Source organism: Sinocyclocheilus grahami, unplaced genomic scaffold, assembly GCF_001515645.1.
Source record: "Sinocyclocheilus grahami isolate Dianchi unplaced genomic scaffold, SAMN03320097.WGS_v1.1 scaffold346.1, whole genome shotgun sequence".
Lineage (NCBI taxonomy): Eukaryota > Metazoa > Chordata > Actinopteri > Cypriniformes > Cyprinidae > Sinocyclocheilus > Sinocyclocheilus grahami.
In genome coordinates, this window is record NW_015505525.1 from 1,177,732 (window position 1) to 1,197,213 (window position 19,482).

Sequence of the window (19,482 nt, forward strand, 5' to 3'; positions counted from 1 at the left end):
TCGTCCACGGTGAAAGCCGATCCACAGCGCAAAGTTGATGTATTTCCTCAGAGACCAGCATGGATCAGCTCTAGGCATGACGAAGCGGATATCGTCCTCATTTGGAAGGCCAAACAAAGTAGTTTCGCTTTCACAATGAAACACACAGCATCTCCACAACATGGCAGCGGCGGCAACAATACTACAGCGAGAATCAAAGTTACGCCTTCTTTCTTTGTGTGAACATTTGGGCGGCGTTATGCAAATCTTCCCACATCGTGACGTAGACATGTGGGGGCGTGTTAGAACGAGCCGTATTAGGAGGGTGTGGTTGACTCTTAACTTTTATAAAGAATATCTCTTTGGATTTGAGACTTTAGTCTTTGCAACTTTACAGATCTTCTTTATGCACCAAGAGCTTGTAACACTCCAAAGAGAAAGGAAAAATTAAAATCGCATCATATGACCCCTTTAATACTAGACATGCTAATAAGCAACTTGTTAATAGTGAGAATTAATCCCTAAACTAAAGTGTTAGGCCTCTTATTTTCAAACCTAGGTTGAGGGCTTCAAAGTCATGGTATATAGCGTACCAGTCACAAGGGCTAATTTTATGTACATTTTGAATCTTGACAGCCCCTATTAACAGATTCATTGTATAGAAAAGAGAAGCACTAACATTCTACAAAATACCTTTGTGTTACATGGAACTCGAGTCCTACAGAAGCACATGCGGGTGTGTAAATGACAGAATCGTATTTTTTGGTGAACTATTTATTTTTTAATTAGGCTATCACAACAGAAGATGCCTTAAAGGGAGGTCCCCAAACATTTTTTAATGCTGTGATCAATTACTCACCCTCATGTCGTTTGACTGTATGACATTCTTTCTTGTGTGGAATACAATAGAAGACATTATGAAGAACATTAGTACTCACTCAAGTAAAGACTCAAACCTTTCTCAAAATATTATAAGTTCCACAAAAGAAAGACATACAGAAAATAATACAGGTATGGAATGACATGAGGATGAGTAAATGATGACAGAACTATTTCTTTAAATATGCACTCATTATGTTTTTGTTTATATTTTGTTTATACCATGGAAGCCCAAATTGCACAGTTAATTTAGTGCAATTTGGATATATATATATATACAGTCACAGTGTGAGATATAAAATGACATTATGAGAAATTAAGAGTAAACTTAGTACTGACAGTACTTAGTACTGAATCTGGACCATTTTAAGCATTCTTGAGAATAATGTTTAATAGATTACCTGTGTCTAATTTAATTGTTTAACTGTTTCTTGTGTCTTAATTAAAATGTGGACTTATAAAACCTTAATTTGAAAAAAAATGAGTGAAGTGCACTTTTATTAAAAACAACACTAAAATATGCTCATAAATACATGGTTGGGTAAACTCCTTACCTGGTAAGGAGAGGTTGAGCTGGATGTTCTGATCTCCATCCTGTTTGTTCTGGCCCAGAATCATCCAGTTCTCCAGCCCATCTGAGTCCGAATTCAGATCCTCCACAAAAGGAGGTGCAGATTCAGAAGAGCTGTCGTCTGAATCAGAATCCAACACAACAACATCATCTGGGGAGCTCCTTCTTGCTTGAACTTGTGGTAGAGAGGGTGAAAGCAAGCTATGGGTCTGCAACTTCCTGTTCCAGCATTTTGATGATTGACCCTTTTTAGTACAGACGCTGTCATCTTCCTCAGAGCTGTCTGACACTGTGATAGCATCTGTGCCAGAGTCAATCACAATAACATCTACAGGTAGAGCACGAGGCAAGGATTTCTGCTGTGTTTGAGTCCGTGGTACTGATGACTGGACCTCTCTCGGGTCCTCCCGGTCCTCCTGGATCTCAGCGCTGTAGTGCAGCTGGGAATAAAGCCGGAACTCCAGTTCACTGTCAGCGTCAGACAAACTCGAGTCTGCATCATCCTGGTACAACTCGTCCTCGTAGTCATCCCGCTCCTGATACCCTGAGAACATCTCAAGGAGAGCCCTAAACAGAGAGCAGCCCAGTCGTAAACATCATCATGAGTCATCATTCAGAGGCCATAAAGGTTTATTTTCAGTGTATCACCTCTGTACAGGATCCAAACAAACAAGCAAACAAAAACTTTTTTTTATTATTATTTATTTATTTATTTATTTATTTTACAAAACAAAAATCAAGTAACACTTTACAATAAGATTTCATTTGTTAATGGTTAGCTACATTTGCAACAAACTAATACTGAAAAATACTTCTAAAGCATTTACTAATAATTTAGTATTATATTATTAAAATGAAAAGTTGTACCTACTAATGTTATTTAATGGACCTCAGCTAACAATGGACAGCTGTATTTTTATTAATTAACAACGATTAATAAATACTGTAACAAATGTATTGTTCATTGTTAGTTAATGTTACTTAACAGATTAAATATAGTCAACAAATGGAACATTATTGTAAAGTGTTAACCAAAACCCATACAAAACAAACAAGTTTAATTAATAAGAGATATAATATGCAATAATAATGGAAAATTAAACAGCTCGAATTTTACTCCATGGCAACTTCAGACACATTTATAAACAACTTCTTTAGGTGAACATTATTTGAATATTATTAATTATCATTTTGATCAACAGAACTAAAACACATGCTGTGTGAGACAACTGCATAGTTTGCAGTAAACACTGCAATATTCATTTGTCATTAAATTATCTTATGTTATATATCACGTACAACACATATTGTGGGATGAAGAAGGCTTTCCCCAGAAGAAAAGACAATATTAATTTAATGTCCATTCTGACCCCTTCAACTTTATGATCAGTCAGTGCTCTAAACAGAGAGACTGGGGAGAACTTAAGATAGGATAACATGAAATCAGTATCAGGTAAATACATAAACAGTTCCTCAAACAGTCATACTTTTATTCAAACGCAGGACTTACATAGAGCCAAGAGATGACAATCTCTGTCCATATCCATAACGCAAAGTGCAATGACATGAACATAAAACAGCAGCTGTTTAGTTTTGGTCAAACTGTCAGTTTGTATCCTGAAGGATGACAATAAGGCCAGATCAATGTAACTTTCTATGTCTCAATTGTACATAAGGACACACAACACAGTACGTGTGGACTTTGTTTATATTTAGCCTGTTTGAAAGCAGCACGTAAATCACAGAAAGATATTTCTGGTCAAATCCATAAAAACTTCCAAAGATTATGTACTCAACACATAAACAACACCACAGAACACAAGCCATGGATCCTATGCTTAAAACCTAAAGATTCCAGTAAAAACAAGAAACCTAGAGTATTCACAATGATAAATATCTGTATAAAACCTATGAGTAAATAAACCCCTTGTACTGTATCAGCCTAAAATCAATGAAGACCAACATTAGATAGCATATTTCTGATGAACATGTGTTAGCCTCAGTGCTAGCAAGTGCTACTCAATGACCCACGTGTGTTCACGTACACATGGACGACTGCTGAGGACGTATAACTAATAAACATGCACGACGGGGTTTTAAAACATTTGCAAGCTCAGCTTCACCATATGACACGTTTTACTGGGTTTGGTACGAAACTGAATAAAAATCTGACCTGTTTATAAATTCCGATTTGCAACACCCGCTTCCGACTCCTCAGGAAAATTAAATGGTTGGCCAACTAGACTTCATCCCTGGGAAAAAAGTGCTACATTTAGCACACGGAAGGAAGGTTAGTGACTGAGTCTGGGGATTGTTTTAACTGTTACCATGCTTGTTCATAGTGTGCATGAGAGAGGAATGGGAAATCTAGGAACTGTTCTCGCTTGAATTTTTTGTTTGTAGAAAGTTTAGAAGAAACATAGGGGAGCTAGGCATTAAACAGTGGTTCCTGAATTTATACCTTCAGGCCTGGGAAACGTAATCTTTACACCTTGTTCAGAAATAAAGAGTGTCTTTTGGGAGAGGCTGCACTTAATTTCATGATAAACACAATGATGATGAAGATGATGACAATAATAACAACAACAACAACAATAAAAACAATAACAATAATGTTTTGTTTTGCCCACACATAATATGATAAACAGTAGCATTGCCTCATTGGCTGCAAAAATAAATATATAAATAATAAATATCTATAATAAAGATATATATAAATGTATTTATATATTTATTTTTGCAGCCAATTTATGAGCCAGAATTTTCTTGCCATTTTGCAATGAATATATATGTGTGTGTGTGTGTGTGTGTGTGTGTGTGTATACTTGTTTATGCTACATTGTGGGGACCAAATGTCCCCACAAGGATAGTAAAACCTGACATTTTGACAAAAAAATATTAAAAATAGTAAATTATGTTTATCTGAAAGTGTAATAATGCAAACAGGTTTTCTGTAAGGGGTAGGTTTAGGGTTAGGGGATAAAAATATTGTTTGGTCAGTATAAAAGTAATAGAAGTCTATGGAAAGTTCCCACAATTCACAGAAACAAGTGTGTGTGTGTATGAAGAGTTAAGATGAAAAAGCCTCTAAGTGCCGTCAAAAACGGTCCTCTAAAATTAGCATTTGTATCAGGCTCCTGTGTTTATGTTCAGTTATTTCACTTTAATGGCAATGAAAAGAACCTATTCATTGGCATTAAAGTGAAATTACTGAACCTACACACAGGAGCCTGATAAAAAATGCTAATTTTTAGCATTTTACACATACTGGTCGATTAACCATTGCAGAAACATGAAATAATATTTTGGTAATAACCCATACTGTTTTTGAAGTTTATGGCAGCTGTGGCACAAATATTACATTGGGTTGGGTTATGTTTATTTATATACACGCACTTTTTTATTTATTTTTGAAAGCAAGCTATGAAGCAATGTTATTGTCAACATATATGTTTATAATATTCGTTATATATATTTAAGACAATTTTATTTCTACCAAATAGTTATGCAAGACATAAGCTGGCATTTCAAGATGTTGGCCTTTTATGAGATGTGAACTTCTTGCTATCTTTATTGCTGTGATAGAAATACCATGCTAAATGTTCTTTTATCGGTTGCTATATTTGGCCTCTTCTGAGGTCCACATTTACATATCTTAACAGGCAGCATATCTGTCAGAAACATATCTAAATATAAATCACACATTCATATTTTTTATATTTTCTTTCTTTCTTTCCTTCCTTCCTTCCTTCTTTCTTTCTTTCTTTCTTTCTTGTGAAATCACAGCCTATCATCTCCAGCGCCTATGACATGAACAGAGCATGCGACTGATGTGGGAATCATGGTGTGAATGCCATCTGATTCTGAAGACGTCTCCATGCGTGTCAGTGTCAGAAAAGGCCATCAAAGCAGTGGATTGTTTTCTTTCAAAAGGTTACATTTCCTAAATGAAGCCAAAAGCCCACCACATATACCATATTTTAGGAGAAAGCAGTAGAAATAGTGATTGCAGCTAGAGAACAGAATGCCTGGCTGCTCCACAGAAATTGCCATATTGGACATATTTGTTGATCGTTATTACTATTATTGTCTAGTAATAGTAAAAGGAAAACGGGCAGCGTTTGTTCGTCGGTTAATCTGCACAAATTCAAACCAGTCGGGTGTTGAAGATGGAGTCACCAGCGAGGATGCAGGCTTTCCCATTCCAATATCTGATTCCACATGGCTGTTCTGCATGAGAAAGATTTTCATTTAGGAAATGAAGCCAAATGGCCACCTTCACCAACCCCTGCATTTATATCGCTGATGTCTCCACAGCCTGCACCTTCAGTGTGTTATTCAAGTGTAACATTGACCCATACTGTGCTATGATCAATATTTGAGCATACAATTATCATGGCATTGAAAGTTATAAGTCTATTTGGGTGCTAAATACAAACATAATAGCTTTATTACTGTATGAGAAACAAACTATAGATATCTGAAGATTTTATGATGAAAACAATCACAGCACAAGAGTATAGAAAATATGAAGTTATACATGAATACTAAATAATGGGTTAATATTAAATGTAAAAAAAAAGGTTGTCCATTGCGCTCTCTCTCTCTCTCTCTCTCTCTCTCTCTCTCTCTCTCTCTCTCTCTCTCTCTCTCTCTCTCTCTCTCTCATCTTTGTGCAGATTTAATATCCAGAGCCTTTGGTTCTGACAATTTATTATACAGACTGATGTCATTTGTCTGTTTGATTGTGTTCCCTTTTGAGGGTCCACTTAGAACAGTGGTTCCCAACCCTGGTCCTGGAGGCACCTCAACACTGCACATTTTGCATATCTCCTTTCTCTGACACACCAATTTCAGATTTTGGAGTCTCTACTAATGAGCCGATGACCTGAATCAGGTGTGTTTGATTAAGGATACATGCAAAATGTGCAGTGTTGGGGTGCCTCCAGGACCAGGGTTGGGAACAACTGACTTAGAATATCAAGGCACAGTTTGACCCCAGCATGTCGCTACACGTCACACGATCTGGAACAAAACATTCAGTGAAGAAACCCATGTCCTCTTTGTGTGGTCTGGTGTTGTGCCAAGTGTTGACAGGTTTAGAACTGGCACTATTTCCTGCTGATGTGTGTGTGTGTGTGTGTGTGTGTGTGTGTATACTTGTTTATGCTACATTGTGGGGACCAAATGTCCCCACAAGGATAGTAAAACCTGACATTTTGACAAAAAAATATTAAAAATAGTAAATTATGTTTATCTGAAAGTGTAATAATGCAAACAGGTTTTCTGTAAGGGGTAGGTTTAGGGTTAGGGGATAAAAAATATTGTTTGGTCAGTATAAAAGTAATAGAAGTCTATGGAAAGTTCCCACAATTCACAGAAACAAGTGTGTGTGTGTATGAAGAGTTAAGATGAAAAAGCCTCTAAGTGCCGTCAAAAACGGTCCTCTAAAATTAGCATTTGTATCAGGCTCCTGTGTTTATGTTCAGTTATTTCACTTTAATGGCAATGAAAAGAACCTATTCATTGGCATTAAAGTGAAATTACTGAACCTACACACAGGAGCCTGATAAAAATGCTCATTTTTAGCATTTTACACATACTGGTCGATTAACCATTGCAGAAACATGAAATAATATTTTGATAATAACCCATACTGTTTTTGAAGTTTATGGCAGCTGTGGCACAAATATTACATTGGGTTGGGTTATGTTTATTTATATACACGCACTTTTTTATTTATTTTTGAAAGCAAGCTATGAAGCAATGTTATTGTCAACATATATGTTTATAATATTCGTTATATATATTTAAGACAATTGTATTTCTACCAAATAGTTATGCAAGACATAAGCTGGCATTTCAAGATGTTGGCCTTTTATGAGATGTGAACTTCTTGCTATCTTTATTGCTGTGATAGAAATACCATGCTAAATGTTCTTTTATCGGTTGCTATATTTGGCCTCTTCTGAGGTCCACATTTACATATCTTAACAGGCAGCATATCTGTCAGAAACATATCTAAATATAAATCACACATTCATATTTTTTATATTTTCTTTCTTTCTTTCCTTCCTTCTTTCCTTCTTTCTTTCTTTCTTTCTTTCTTGTGAAATCACAGCCTATCATCTCCAGCGCCTATGACATGAACAGAGCATGCGACTGATGTGGGAATCATGGTGTGAATGCCATCTGATTCTGAAGACGTCTCCATGCGTGTCAGTGTCAGAAAAGGCCATCAAAGCAGTGGATTGTTTTCTTTCAAAAGGTTACATTTCCTAAATGAAGCCAAAAGCCCACCACATATACCATATTTTAGGAGAAAGCAGTAGAAATAGTGATTGCAGCTAGAGAACAGAATGCCTGGCTGCTCCACAGAAATTGCCATATTGGACATATTTGTTGATCGTTATTACTATTATTGTCTAGTAATAGTAAAAGGAAAACGGGCAGCGTTTGTTCGTCGGTTAATCTGCACAAATTCAAACCAGTCGGGTGTTGAAGATGGAGTCACCAGCGAGGATGCAGGCTTTCCCATTCCAATATCTGATTCCACATGGCTGTTCTGCATGAGAAAGATTTTCATTTAGGAAATGAAGCCAAATGGCCACCTTCACCAACCCCTGCATTTATATCGCTGATGTCTCCACAGCCTGCACCTTCAGTGTGTTATTCAAGTGTAACATTGACCCATACTGTGCTATGATCAATATTTGAGCATACAATTATCATGGCATTGAAAGTTATAAGTCTATTTGGGTGCTAAATACAAACATAATAGCTTTATTACTGTATGAGAAACAAACTATAGATATCTGAAGATTTTATGATGAAAACAATCACAGCACAAGAGTATAGAAAATATGAAGTTATACATGAATACTAAATAATGGGTTAATATTAAATGTAAAAAAAAAGGTTGTCCATTGCGCTCTCTCTCTCTCTCTCTCTCTCTCTCTCTCTCTCTCTCTCTCTCTCTCTCTCTCTCTCATCTTTGTGCAGATTTAATATCCAGAGCCTTTGGTTCTGACAATTTATTATACAGACTGATGTCATTTGTCTGTTTGATTGTGTTCCCTTTTGAGGGTCCACTTAGAACAGTGGTTCCCAACCCTGGTCCTGGAGGCACCTCAACACTGCACATTTTGCATATCTCCTTTCTCTGACACACCAATTTCAGATTTTGGAGTCTCTACTAATGAGCCGATGACCTGAATCAGGTGTGTTTGATTAAGGATACATGCAAAATGTGCAGTGTTGGGGTGCCTCCAGGACCAGGGTTGGGAACAACTGACTTAGAATATCAAGGCACAGTTTGACCCCAGCATGTCGCTACACGTCACACGATCTGGAACAAAACATTCAGTGAAGAAACCCATGTCCTCTTTGTGTGGTCTGGTGTTGTGCCAAGTGTTGACAGGTTTAGAACTGGCACTATTTCCTGCTGAGGCTTGGGGTTCACTCATTCTGTAGACATTTTTCACACTTGTTATCAGGTTAATACTTAAAATACATCATTATAATAAATCACTCAATTAGATAATTACCCATTTAATACAGATTTTGGCGTAACACCAAAGGTCATGTTGCTGAAGAAAAACTATAGAAAAAATATTTACATTATTCTTTTCCTCTTGCTGACAATCAAAGAGAGCACCTCTGCAAAAGTTGTTAACACATGTTCATGTTTTAATAATAGGCTACTCTTTGGAAAAAAAGAAAAAGAAAAGGATACCCCATCAGTGTCATCTGGATTATAAACTAACAGAGCACTGGCGGTCTCTCTTTAAACATGAAAAACTGCATGTTAACAATTTTGAATTGTTAAATAAGCACAGGTGGAAAATTTGGGTTTCACAGATTTGACAGCACTGCAAAAAAAAATCTTTGTGAGGTAGTTATTATAACCAAGCTAATTCTGCTATGTCCGGTCCATTGGTACTAGATATACATATAAGATATGTAAATTAATTAATACCGAACGTTGCTAACCAAAATTGTCATATTTTGCCGAAATACTGTTACAGATGCTATACGTGGAGCCATAAAAGGAGATCTCTTTCGAAATATTCCTGTATTTATTTGTTTGTTTGACGACAGTGTTGTCCGTTGTTTCCACAGTAGAAACAATCATTTTAGTTCTGTGTATTTTGAGGAAAAAGTATTAAGTACTTTAAGTAAGTAGTACAACCAAAAAAGTATGTTTGGTATTTTTGAAAAGGATAAGGGAAAAGAAACATTCAAAAGTGTGCTTCTGCCATAAACATTGATGATCAGATGAGAGACAGACAGTCCGATAAGACCATTTTGAATTTGTTTTAGTGAGCTTGCGTGTAAAAAACAACAACATTCGTTTATTGGACTTCTATTCATAACACCATTCACAGAACAAATGAGTCGAATTAAAAATGGAGGCGTCATTAATGTTGTTGATGTTCTCTGTGTATTTGTTTACTTTTTGTTTTAATTGTCCGCTTAGACTCTCGCGTCTCGGTCAAAAGCGATTATTTCCGCTTCCAGCAGGGCAACAGCCAAAATTCCTCCTTACCAAAAACTCTCCGCGCTTTAATTACTTTATTAATTAAATTAAGAAGGAGGCTGAAACACCGCATTTTGTAATCCTATCACGTTAAGGCTGCATGTGTGGAGCAATGTTGCCAAACGAAATATCAACAGAGTCATGATGTAGCCTAGGCTATAAAAACCTTTGCAATTTCACACAACAACCCTATTGAGTTTTCTGTAAATAAATGTGTTACTTAAATTATTTTGTATTCATTTGCTTAAAGCACAAATATATTTCCAAACAAATTTTTAACTTTTTTATGGTTACAGAGCAATTCACTTCTAGTATAAATAGATTATGCCTTACAACTGTACCATGATCACCAAAAAATAAAAATAATAATAATAATAATAATAGGCATATTTTCTACAACTATTGCACTACAGTATAATAAACTGTGGGAACCTTTATACTGCCAAAAAATATAAGATTTGACATTTCTTGCCTTTATTCTTTTAATAATAATAGCAGCTTTACCAGGTACAGTGGTAACAAAAACTGTAGTAACAGCAATATTATTATTATCAATTTATTAATAATAATTAGGCTATTTTGTTAATAATAATAATGTTTTAATTTTACATTAAACAGGCCCACATGTAAAAAAAAAATATATATATATACAGTTCATATAAGCTATATAGCTACATTCTTATAGATTTTATTTCATTTTTGTCAAATAAGAGGCAGTGAAACGGCTCATCTTCACTGAACTAATAAATCAATTAGAATAAAATTCTAAAAAAGAACAATTGTGTCGCACTTGATGTTCTAAAAATTCTGCCTGTGGTTTGGCCATCGTGAAAAATAATTATTTTATTTTAAAGTCTATTATTAATTCCTTGGATGGATGCAAACAGAAGCCCTGTGGTCCCAAGTGTTAAAAGATGTGACAAGAAGGGAGAAAGAGGAAGAAAGAGTGGACGTTGATGTCAGTTTATGTAGGACACGTTTGGCCTTTGATCTTGGAGCGGAGAGTCGTGTGTAGCGATGCGGTTACATCGCTATAAAAACCTTTGCAATTTCACACAACAACCCTATTGAGTTTTCTGTAAATAAATGTGTTACTTAAATTATTTTGTATTCATTTGCTTAAAGCACAAATATATTTCCAAACAAATTTTTAACTTTTTTGTGGTTACAGAGCAATTCACTTCTAGTATAAATAGATTATGCCTTACAACTGTACCATGATCACCATATTTTCTGCAAAAAATAAAAATAATAATAATAATAGGCATATTTTCTACAACTATTGCACTACAGTATAATAAACTATGTGGGAACCTTTATACTGCCAAAAAATATAAGATTTTACATTTCTTGCCTTTATTCTTTTAATAATAATAGCAGCTTTACCAGGTACAGTGGTAACAAAAACTGTAGTAGCAGCAATATTATTATTATCAATTTATTAATAATAATTAGGCTATTTTGTTAATAATAATAATGTTTTAATTTTACATTAAACAGGCCCACATGTAAAAAAAAATAATATATATATACAGTTCATATAAGCTAGCTACATTCTTATAGATTTTATTTCATTTTTGTCAAATAAGAGGCAGTGAAACGGCTCATCTTCACTGAACTAATAAATCAATTAGAATAAAATTCTAAAAAAGAACAATTGTGTCGCACTTGATGTTCTAAAAATTCTGCCTGTGGTTTGGCCATCGTGAAAAATAATTCTTTTATTTTAAAGTCTATTATTAATTCCTTGGATGGATGCAAACAGAAGCCCTGTGGTCCCAAGTGTTAAAAGATGTGACAAGAAGGGAGAAAGAGGAAGAAAGAGTGGACGTTGATGTCAGTTATGTAGGACACGTTTGGCCTTTGATCTTGGAGCGGAGAGTCGTGTGTAGCGATGCGGTTACATAGCCTCAGGTCACCGTGACAACAGCCACCTGCACAGTAAACACTGGCGCTCATCTCCCGTCAGAGCTTTAGAAGGCCAAACTCACCTCAAAATACAGCCCCACTTTCTAATGATTTTATTTATCGCAAATGAATACAGACTTTCCGTCATGCGCGAAAAGTATTGTAATTAAATAACTGACCTCTGGGCCAAAATTATCTGAAACAAGCCACGGGCCACTCCGTATTAAATTAATAAGGTCTAAAGCTTCATTCATTATTCTGCCTTTAGCCCTCTATCAATGGAACATGGCTTTATGAGGCGCGATTAAATGAGCTACATCGGTTGTTTTCTGAGTAGAGGTCAGAGAGTGCCGAACGGCGCGTCTATCGCATTGTTCAACGCTCAATTGTGTCTGTGTCGCCCATGAACCTCGAGACCTCAAATGATCGCCTGTCATCATCCAGCGCGTGCATGCACGTGCATTGTCGGTGCTACGAAAAATATTCTGCAGAAGTCTTGTTAGATGCTTTAAAAAAAAAACGCAATGCAGCCAAAAAGTCTCACCATATTTATTTATTTTATTTGGTAACACTTTTCCCTGTACTATAAACATTATTAGACCTGCATTATTGTTTGACATGTCTAAATGTTCATGCATATGCATTTATAATAGACTATATATCCGAATTGATACTGTACGGTTTTTAAATAAAATATTGTAATAACTTAATATTTAAAGTTATTTAATAAACCCAAAATTAACTCGGCTACGATTCTTGCACATGCTTAAAATGATTTTGGTTAAATTGTATTTTAAGGTGTCCTTGCTACAGTGTAATTATACATTTAAGCACTGAGTAATATTAATTAACTACATGCACTTACTATATGGTTAGGGTTAGGATTAGGGTTTGGCTTAGGGTTACTTGCATGTAATTAGGCCTATGCATAATTTATTGTTATTATAATAGTAAGTACATGTAACATGCAACAAGGACACCTTAAAATAAAGTGTTACCATGATTTTTTTTTTTTACTAAATCTGTATTCTGTATTTCACTTATCTCCTGAACCTCAAATCCCTTGACGCACTTAAATTTGTCAGCATGAGAGAGAGAGACAGAGATAGAGGGAGCGAAAGTTTTGTTTGAAATGTGTTACCAACAAATTAACAGATATACGCGCCTACGCATAGACCCACTGTCCATATCTGAAGAGGGGAGCAGTTGTGTGTGTGTGTGTGTGTGAGTGAGTGAGTGAGTGAGTGAGTGAGTGAGTGAGAGAGAGATCGAGACGAAGAAAGAGAGAGAAAGAGGAAGAAAGAGGGCATGAGCGCGCGGCTCTTTCTTGACTTTGCCCCATAATCGTTTCACGCTTCCTTCAGAGTCTCTTTTCCACCTAAAACGTTTAGTCTCACTCCAGTGAACAATTGCAACGGCGCAACAGGGAGCGGAAGAGTCACATTATTTCAAACTACCATTCGTCAAAACCACTGTTACAAAAAAGAGCAGAGAGAACAGCAACAGAGGATATAGGAGAGGGAACTTTTTTTTGTTCTCACCCCCCACCCCCGCTCATCCCTCTGTCCAACCTCTAGCCACGGCATGGACTTGGACCAAAAGGGTCCATCTCTGCGCATCGGACGGTCGGGTAGGGCCTTGTTTCTCCATTTCATTTGAACTACTATTGTTTGTTCAAAGTTGTCTACAAATAAAACTGTCTCTCTTTTACAAAACTAAACTAACAAATACAGCATTTGTGCACTTACTACATGGGCTAATATGTCTTTTATAAAACTGCTTGGTTTTTGGATTGACCCTTATATTGATATGAATTTTGAAGGTTCATCTTGTCACACTTTTAACATCAAAAATCAAGAACAACACGGGCCTAGAAATTCTATAAGCTTACATTTTGGCCACACCTTTGCTGACTCTGTGATTTTGACAGCAACGTGCTTTTGAGCTTGAAGTGTGCTGGGTTTAGGCCTATTTGCCGGGACTATTACAGTCCAAAGGGACATAATCAAAATTCAAAACCGTCACACGAAATTTCAAAACTGAACTATACGTGAAACCAATTACATTTCCCGTCACACAATGAGGTTGTTGAAAGATGTATGCTCCAATGGAAAAGGGTTGAGCCCGAGTGTGAGTGGCTATACCTCAGATGTTTTCATTCAGGATCCAAAAGCATGAATTATGGCCGTTCATTCCATGGATTCAATAGCAAATAGTTCTGTGTTTTCATGAACGTTCGTCGTTCACGCGTCACATTTAGAGCTCCCAATGAAATGGCGCGTGCACTCGAGATTTATGCGTACATTCTGTCGGTGTTGGTGCTTGTTACTTTGCTAAACGTGAGATACACAAATCGCACAGTAGTCAAAATTAATTGTTGTCATCTAGAAATTGTATTGTGTTAGTATACATCTATAGATAAAGGGGACATGCATTACTTTTCTTCATAACATAATGAAAAATGAGACATGTTCTTAATTTGCTCTGTCAACTAAAGCGGGACCTAGACAAGTTTAAACTAGTTAAGGTGGTTATCTCACCTGGTTCAAAACGATACGCCTAGCTATCCTTGAAGACTATAAATAATATTATTATGCGACATTCTAGTAGCCTATATTTGGTTCTCGTGTTTTTTTTTATTTTTTTTTTTTATTGGCCTACTGTTATCCGTTTTTCATTTCTGTGTCATAAATACATATTTGATAGATAGGCCACTGCCTATCACTGAAGGAATACGCCTAAGCTTAAACATCTGATAGTCTTGCAGTCCTTTGGTTTGAGGTTCTGTGTGTTTCACACAATTTGTAGAATTGATTTAACTTTCGATTGAACTAAAACACAATCTCCACTTCTCACGAATACAATATGAGAGTTTGTGTCAGCGACGTGATTCATTGCATATACGGCCAACATGGAGTGGACTGGCAACCATGCTTGGCTTTGACTCTGATACTTTGAAATATTCACAATTAGCCTATTATTAATAAATATTCAGATTTGTGCCGACTTCTGAACACTTTTATTGAAATGTTATATTTTTGTTTACTATTAATTATGTTTATTTTCTTAAGATTACCTACGTAAGTGATCTGAGTCCGACTCATTATTGCCTTATTAATGTTTTAAAATTTCCCTTCATTCATTCATTAATTCAAAGCGTTAAATAATTTAATAGATTATGTTGTTGATTTAACAAATGGTTTGAATGATAAACTTTTATTCAAAAAGAAAGCAATTTTATACATGATTTTAGTTGTTTTAGTTGGACTTGTTTGAATATTTAATTTGCTAAATATATGCAGAAAATTAATCTTGGGTAAACTCGCAAGCAAGAATTTTCCCAATAAGACAGAATATGTATTGAGTATTGAGAGCATCACGTGGGCCACAGATGGTATTTTTTGGGGGAAAAGGGGCAGACTAGATAAACTAAAATAATTAGGCTAAGATAATTTACTCGAAAATTTTAAATCGTTTAATCAGCCTAACGTTATAAACCATTATTGTTAATCTGGGGTCCGCGTTTGTCTCTCAACATAAGGAACAAAACAACACAACTAACAAATAAATGATTGAGAAATGTCAACTGAAAGCCTAGGCCTTCGAAAGAACATGGAAGTGTTCAACTTAATTGTTATTGTAAGTAAAATAACTTAATGATCCCCATATTTAAACATCTTATTAAATTTAAGACGGAATAGGCTGCAAAATATCTGCAAATAGCGCTATTATACATTTTAATATTGCAACACGTTTATCATTATATACTGTGATTTCACAAGTGTATAAGTGAGCACAAATGTGTATAATGACATGGGTACTACCACGTAAACATGGTTTATGAGGACACTTCCTATGTCCCCGTAAAACAAAAGGCTTAAAAAAACATACAAAACGGTGTTTTATGAAATTCAAAAATTGCCAGTAGTTAATTTCCTGTAAGGGGTAGGTTTAGGTGTAGGGTTGGTGTAGGGTTATAGAAAACACAGTTTGTACAGTATAAAAACCGTTACGCCTATGGAGAGTCCCTGTAAACCACAAATGCAAGTATGTAAGTGTGCGTGTGTGTGTGTGTGTGTGTGTGGCAAGCGGACGTGATCCAGCTTCTTCACACAAGACCAAAGGTTCGCCCCCTCGTGGCACTTATGGCGCACCGCGCGGGGATCTTTTCAAGCCTTACAGAACAAGACGAATATGTGTTTGAGCACATGCATTTTGAGCATGAGCCACAGGATTCCAGCGACTTAAAAGCTACCTAATTCTGACCACACAGGCAAATGCATTTAAGGCAGTTGTGTCTCTGTTCTTTAAGTGTAGGATAACACTGTGATTGATAACAGAAGATGCACGAAAACGTTCTCCAAAATGTCAATGAGTTAAGGTTTGCATTGAATCCAGGCAAAGAAACATCTCGGCATAATGTAATGCACTGAGAAACATTATGTAACATTTTTTTTTCGTTTTATGTTTTGATACAAAATGTTTGTTTTAGCAATGTACGTTTTTTGTTGCCTATATATAAGGATATAAATTAATAAACATATAATTGAAAAACCAACTACATGTGTTAAAAAATAAAATACTTCAAGTTAATTCATTCAGTAATTCAATCAATTTAATTCAAGTATGTTTTGTGTGCGTGTGTGTGTGTTCTTGCCTAGGTAAGTAAAACATTTTTTTTTATTAAAGACCACATTAATGTTGATAACCCGAATATTACGTTTTTAAAAATGCTTGTTATTTCTTGGTATTACACTGATCACCATGCTAGCCACCACAACAATTATAATCACCATCATTTAAAAAACACATCACAGTTACCAAGTCAACTAAACTAAACATGCCTAAATACCAAGTGCTTAATAATCTGTTGGAAGGCTAATAAAAACGTATTTAGCATGAAAATAGAGCAAAAGTCTGCGTGGAACAGCGCTCCTGTCCGTCAAACAATGTAGATAGGAAGAATCTTTTTTCGAAGGCGTATAAATAACAACGAATCATTTGGGCAACTTTAATGAATGCATAATCATTCAATTCGTTAATTAAGATTTACCAAACAATTTACCAAAACAAAAAAACTTGTTTGTGTTTTGAAGTCGTAATTGCACGTGCAAGTGCGATATTTATCATTTCTAATCATTTGCAAATACAATACTGTTTGAGAAACTGTTAATTTATTTTATATGCATTTTTTTGGTTTTATATGCACATGTAGCTCAGTGAAATGCCGCAACGTGCCAAGTGCCATAAGCAATATTTAAAAATGATTTTCAATGCATTTTATTGGCTTATTCATATAACTGAAAACATTCGGACGCAACACCTAATTATTAACTGCTTATTAATTGGATGACTGAAAAGAGTGCAAACGGACATTTGAAAATGTCAATTTTTCCCCCCTTCCTTAATTGAAATTAGACATGGGATCAGCGACACCACTGAACCAACTTCGTTTCAAGACTCCCTATTTGTCAGTGCACAACTGGGACAGCACGTCACTTTCATATTGGCTGAGTGTTAGCCAATCGGTGTCGTCTTTATCTGAGCGCGACTCAGGGCGATTGTGACGGCAGAGGTGCAGAGCCCGGATAGGTAGGCTGATCTTGATTGACAGTCGCGCTCGCGCTCGGTAGTAGATTCAGAGCGCTGCAGCTTTGGCGCTGTCCACACGAGAACAGGTTCTGAAACGCGCCGTGAGCTCGTGCAGTGTTTGCGAGGTAAGGACGGAGGCTCGAGCACTGCTTCTCGCCGCCGGAGCGCTCACACGGGAAGAACATCCGATGCGACGAGACAGACAAATGACACTACCGTATCAGCCATCTGAGACTTTCCGAGGATTTTTACGCACGTACTGAGTAGTGGTTCAAAACTTTCTTCTTCAGGACATTTCTTGGACATTTTTTTTCAAGTTCAAATTCTTCGCGCAATGGCTATTTTTCATTTTCTATTTAACTTTGGCAAACATTTTGATTCGGGGTTCATACCATGTACTTTTTAATCTCATATGTCCACGGTCGTATGTCTATTGTTTGGGGATCTTTGTACTGTCGGAGGTATCTGCATTTTTTTTCTTAAAACGAGAGTCTGAATGCGCGCTTTGGGCGATTAGAAGATCAAGATGCAAGGAAATCGCGTTTACGTGAAGATACGTTGAACATGAAGTAAATGCTTTGGTTTGTCAGAAACCTCACCAGGATTGTACAGATCCCTGCTAGAGACGCGCTCTGACAGTGCGAACCTCAGTCACAGTTCACAGGTCACGGTCAGTGGAGCGAGGATGTCAAGATAGAGCTTGGAAACGAGACTTCTACATTTTTATCTAAAGCTTAAGACTGTTCGGACTAATATTCAAACGTGTACATATCGCCAGGACTTTTCTTGAAATTGAGTTTTTATGAATCCCCACTGATGTCTGAGTTGGTTCACTCTGGATGTTGGCCCGCAGAAGCAGTTGTGTGCCCCTGCAGGGTTGTACCCTGACCGTCCATTTACATTTTTGTTGATTAATTAATGTTGAATCAGATAAACTGTTATTTATGAACGATCTCTTTTCCTTTACCCCGCGAGAATCACAAAAACTATTTACGTATATTCTTCTACTGTTGACCTTAGGCCTTAGGGTCTCCAGGTTCAATTGTTTATTTTCCAACCAAAGTTTCTGTGGACTTCCACACAGCTGAAACTGTTTAAGAGAAACATTTCCGAGCAGAACGGACAGAATACATACCTACAAACCTTTCAAAGAGCAAGAAAAGGACATTATAAGCTTTTCGGTGGTTTTCACGGGAAGGCCTGTTCTACTGACCGATGGAAATCCACTGCAAACACGACCCGTTCGCAGCCATGCACAGTAAGTTCACGGTTCTTTAAAAATCAATTTAGCTAGTTGACGCCATGACTTCATCACTTTGCTCAAGGGTATTCAAATAATAAACTGTAACTGAAAGACACATAAGGAGAAAAGAAAAGAAAAAAGGAAACTAAAACATTTATAGAAAGGAAAAAGAAAAGGAGGTCAAATGAAACAGAAAAGAAAATGCGTTTATAGAAATCTAACAGGTCAAACCTCTCACTAAAGGATTTTTTAAATATGAAAATGCTGGGTTTTTTCTGCATGTTGCCTTGAGAAAATGAAAAAGACATGTAGCTGGGTTTTAATTTTCTGTTAGCTGAACTTACGTATTTAGTGATGGGGACACAATACCAGTTAGGTCTGTTTAATATTGCCTTCTCGGATGTATTTAAGATCCATTACCCTGTAGCTTGGATTAACAGACACCCCCCAGTTCTTTTGTGTGTGTGTAAATGTGTGTTTGTGTGTTCCCTTCTGAAGCAATCAGTATGTTAATATGACAGATTGACTGGATTACCACGTAGACTTCCGCACTGAAATTATGATAAGATACTGAATTCTAATGAATATATACAGTACAAGAATGAAAGAAAATTGGTATCCAAAAGTCTAAGCCCACCAAGGAGGTCCATCCCACCACCCACTGTGCAAAATTGACACACAACAACAATTACAGACAGACAGACACAAATAGACAGACAGACAGAAATATTAACTTGGGTGAGGAGGTCATGTGCAGTTCTCTAGGTGACC

At 36.3% G+C, this 19,482-nt stretch overlaps 2 protein-coding genes across 2 annotated transcripts in view; one reads left to right on the forward strand and one right to left on the reverse strand.

Annotated features, from left to right (window-relative positions):
- LOC107548354 (zinc finger CCHC domain-containing protein 7-like) overlaps window positions 1-3,674 on the reverse strand; it is a 37,330-nt gene extending 33,656 nt beyond the window's left edge. Inside the window, exons 1-2 of the mRNA XM_016229024.1 lie at window positions 3,603-3,674; window positions 1,413-1,996 (exon numbers count right to left, since the gene is read on the reverse strand). Of these exons, the coding sequence (XP_016084510.1) occupies window positions 1,413-1,983 (571 nt within the window). The 5' untranslated portion in view covers window positions 1,984-1,996; window positions 3,603-3,674. The remainder of the gene's footprint in view (window positions 1-1,412; window positions 1,997-3,602) is intronic.
- A 9,767-nt stretch (window positions 3,675-13,441) lies between these two features.
- LOC107548299 (paired box protein Pax-5) overlaps window positions 13,442-19,482 on the forward strand; it is a 53,099-nt gene continuing 47,058 nt past the window's right edge. The window contains exon 1 of the mRNA XM_016228932.1: window positions 13,442-13,506. Coding sequence (XP_016084418.1) covers window positions 13,461-13,506 — 46 coding nt within the window. The 5' untranslated portion in view covers window positions 13,442-13,460. The remainder of the gene's footprint in view (window positions 13,507-19,482) is intronic.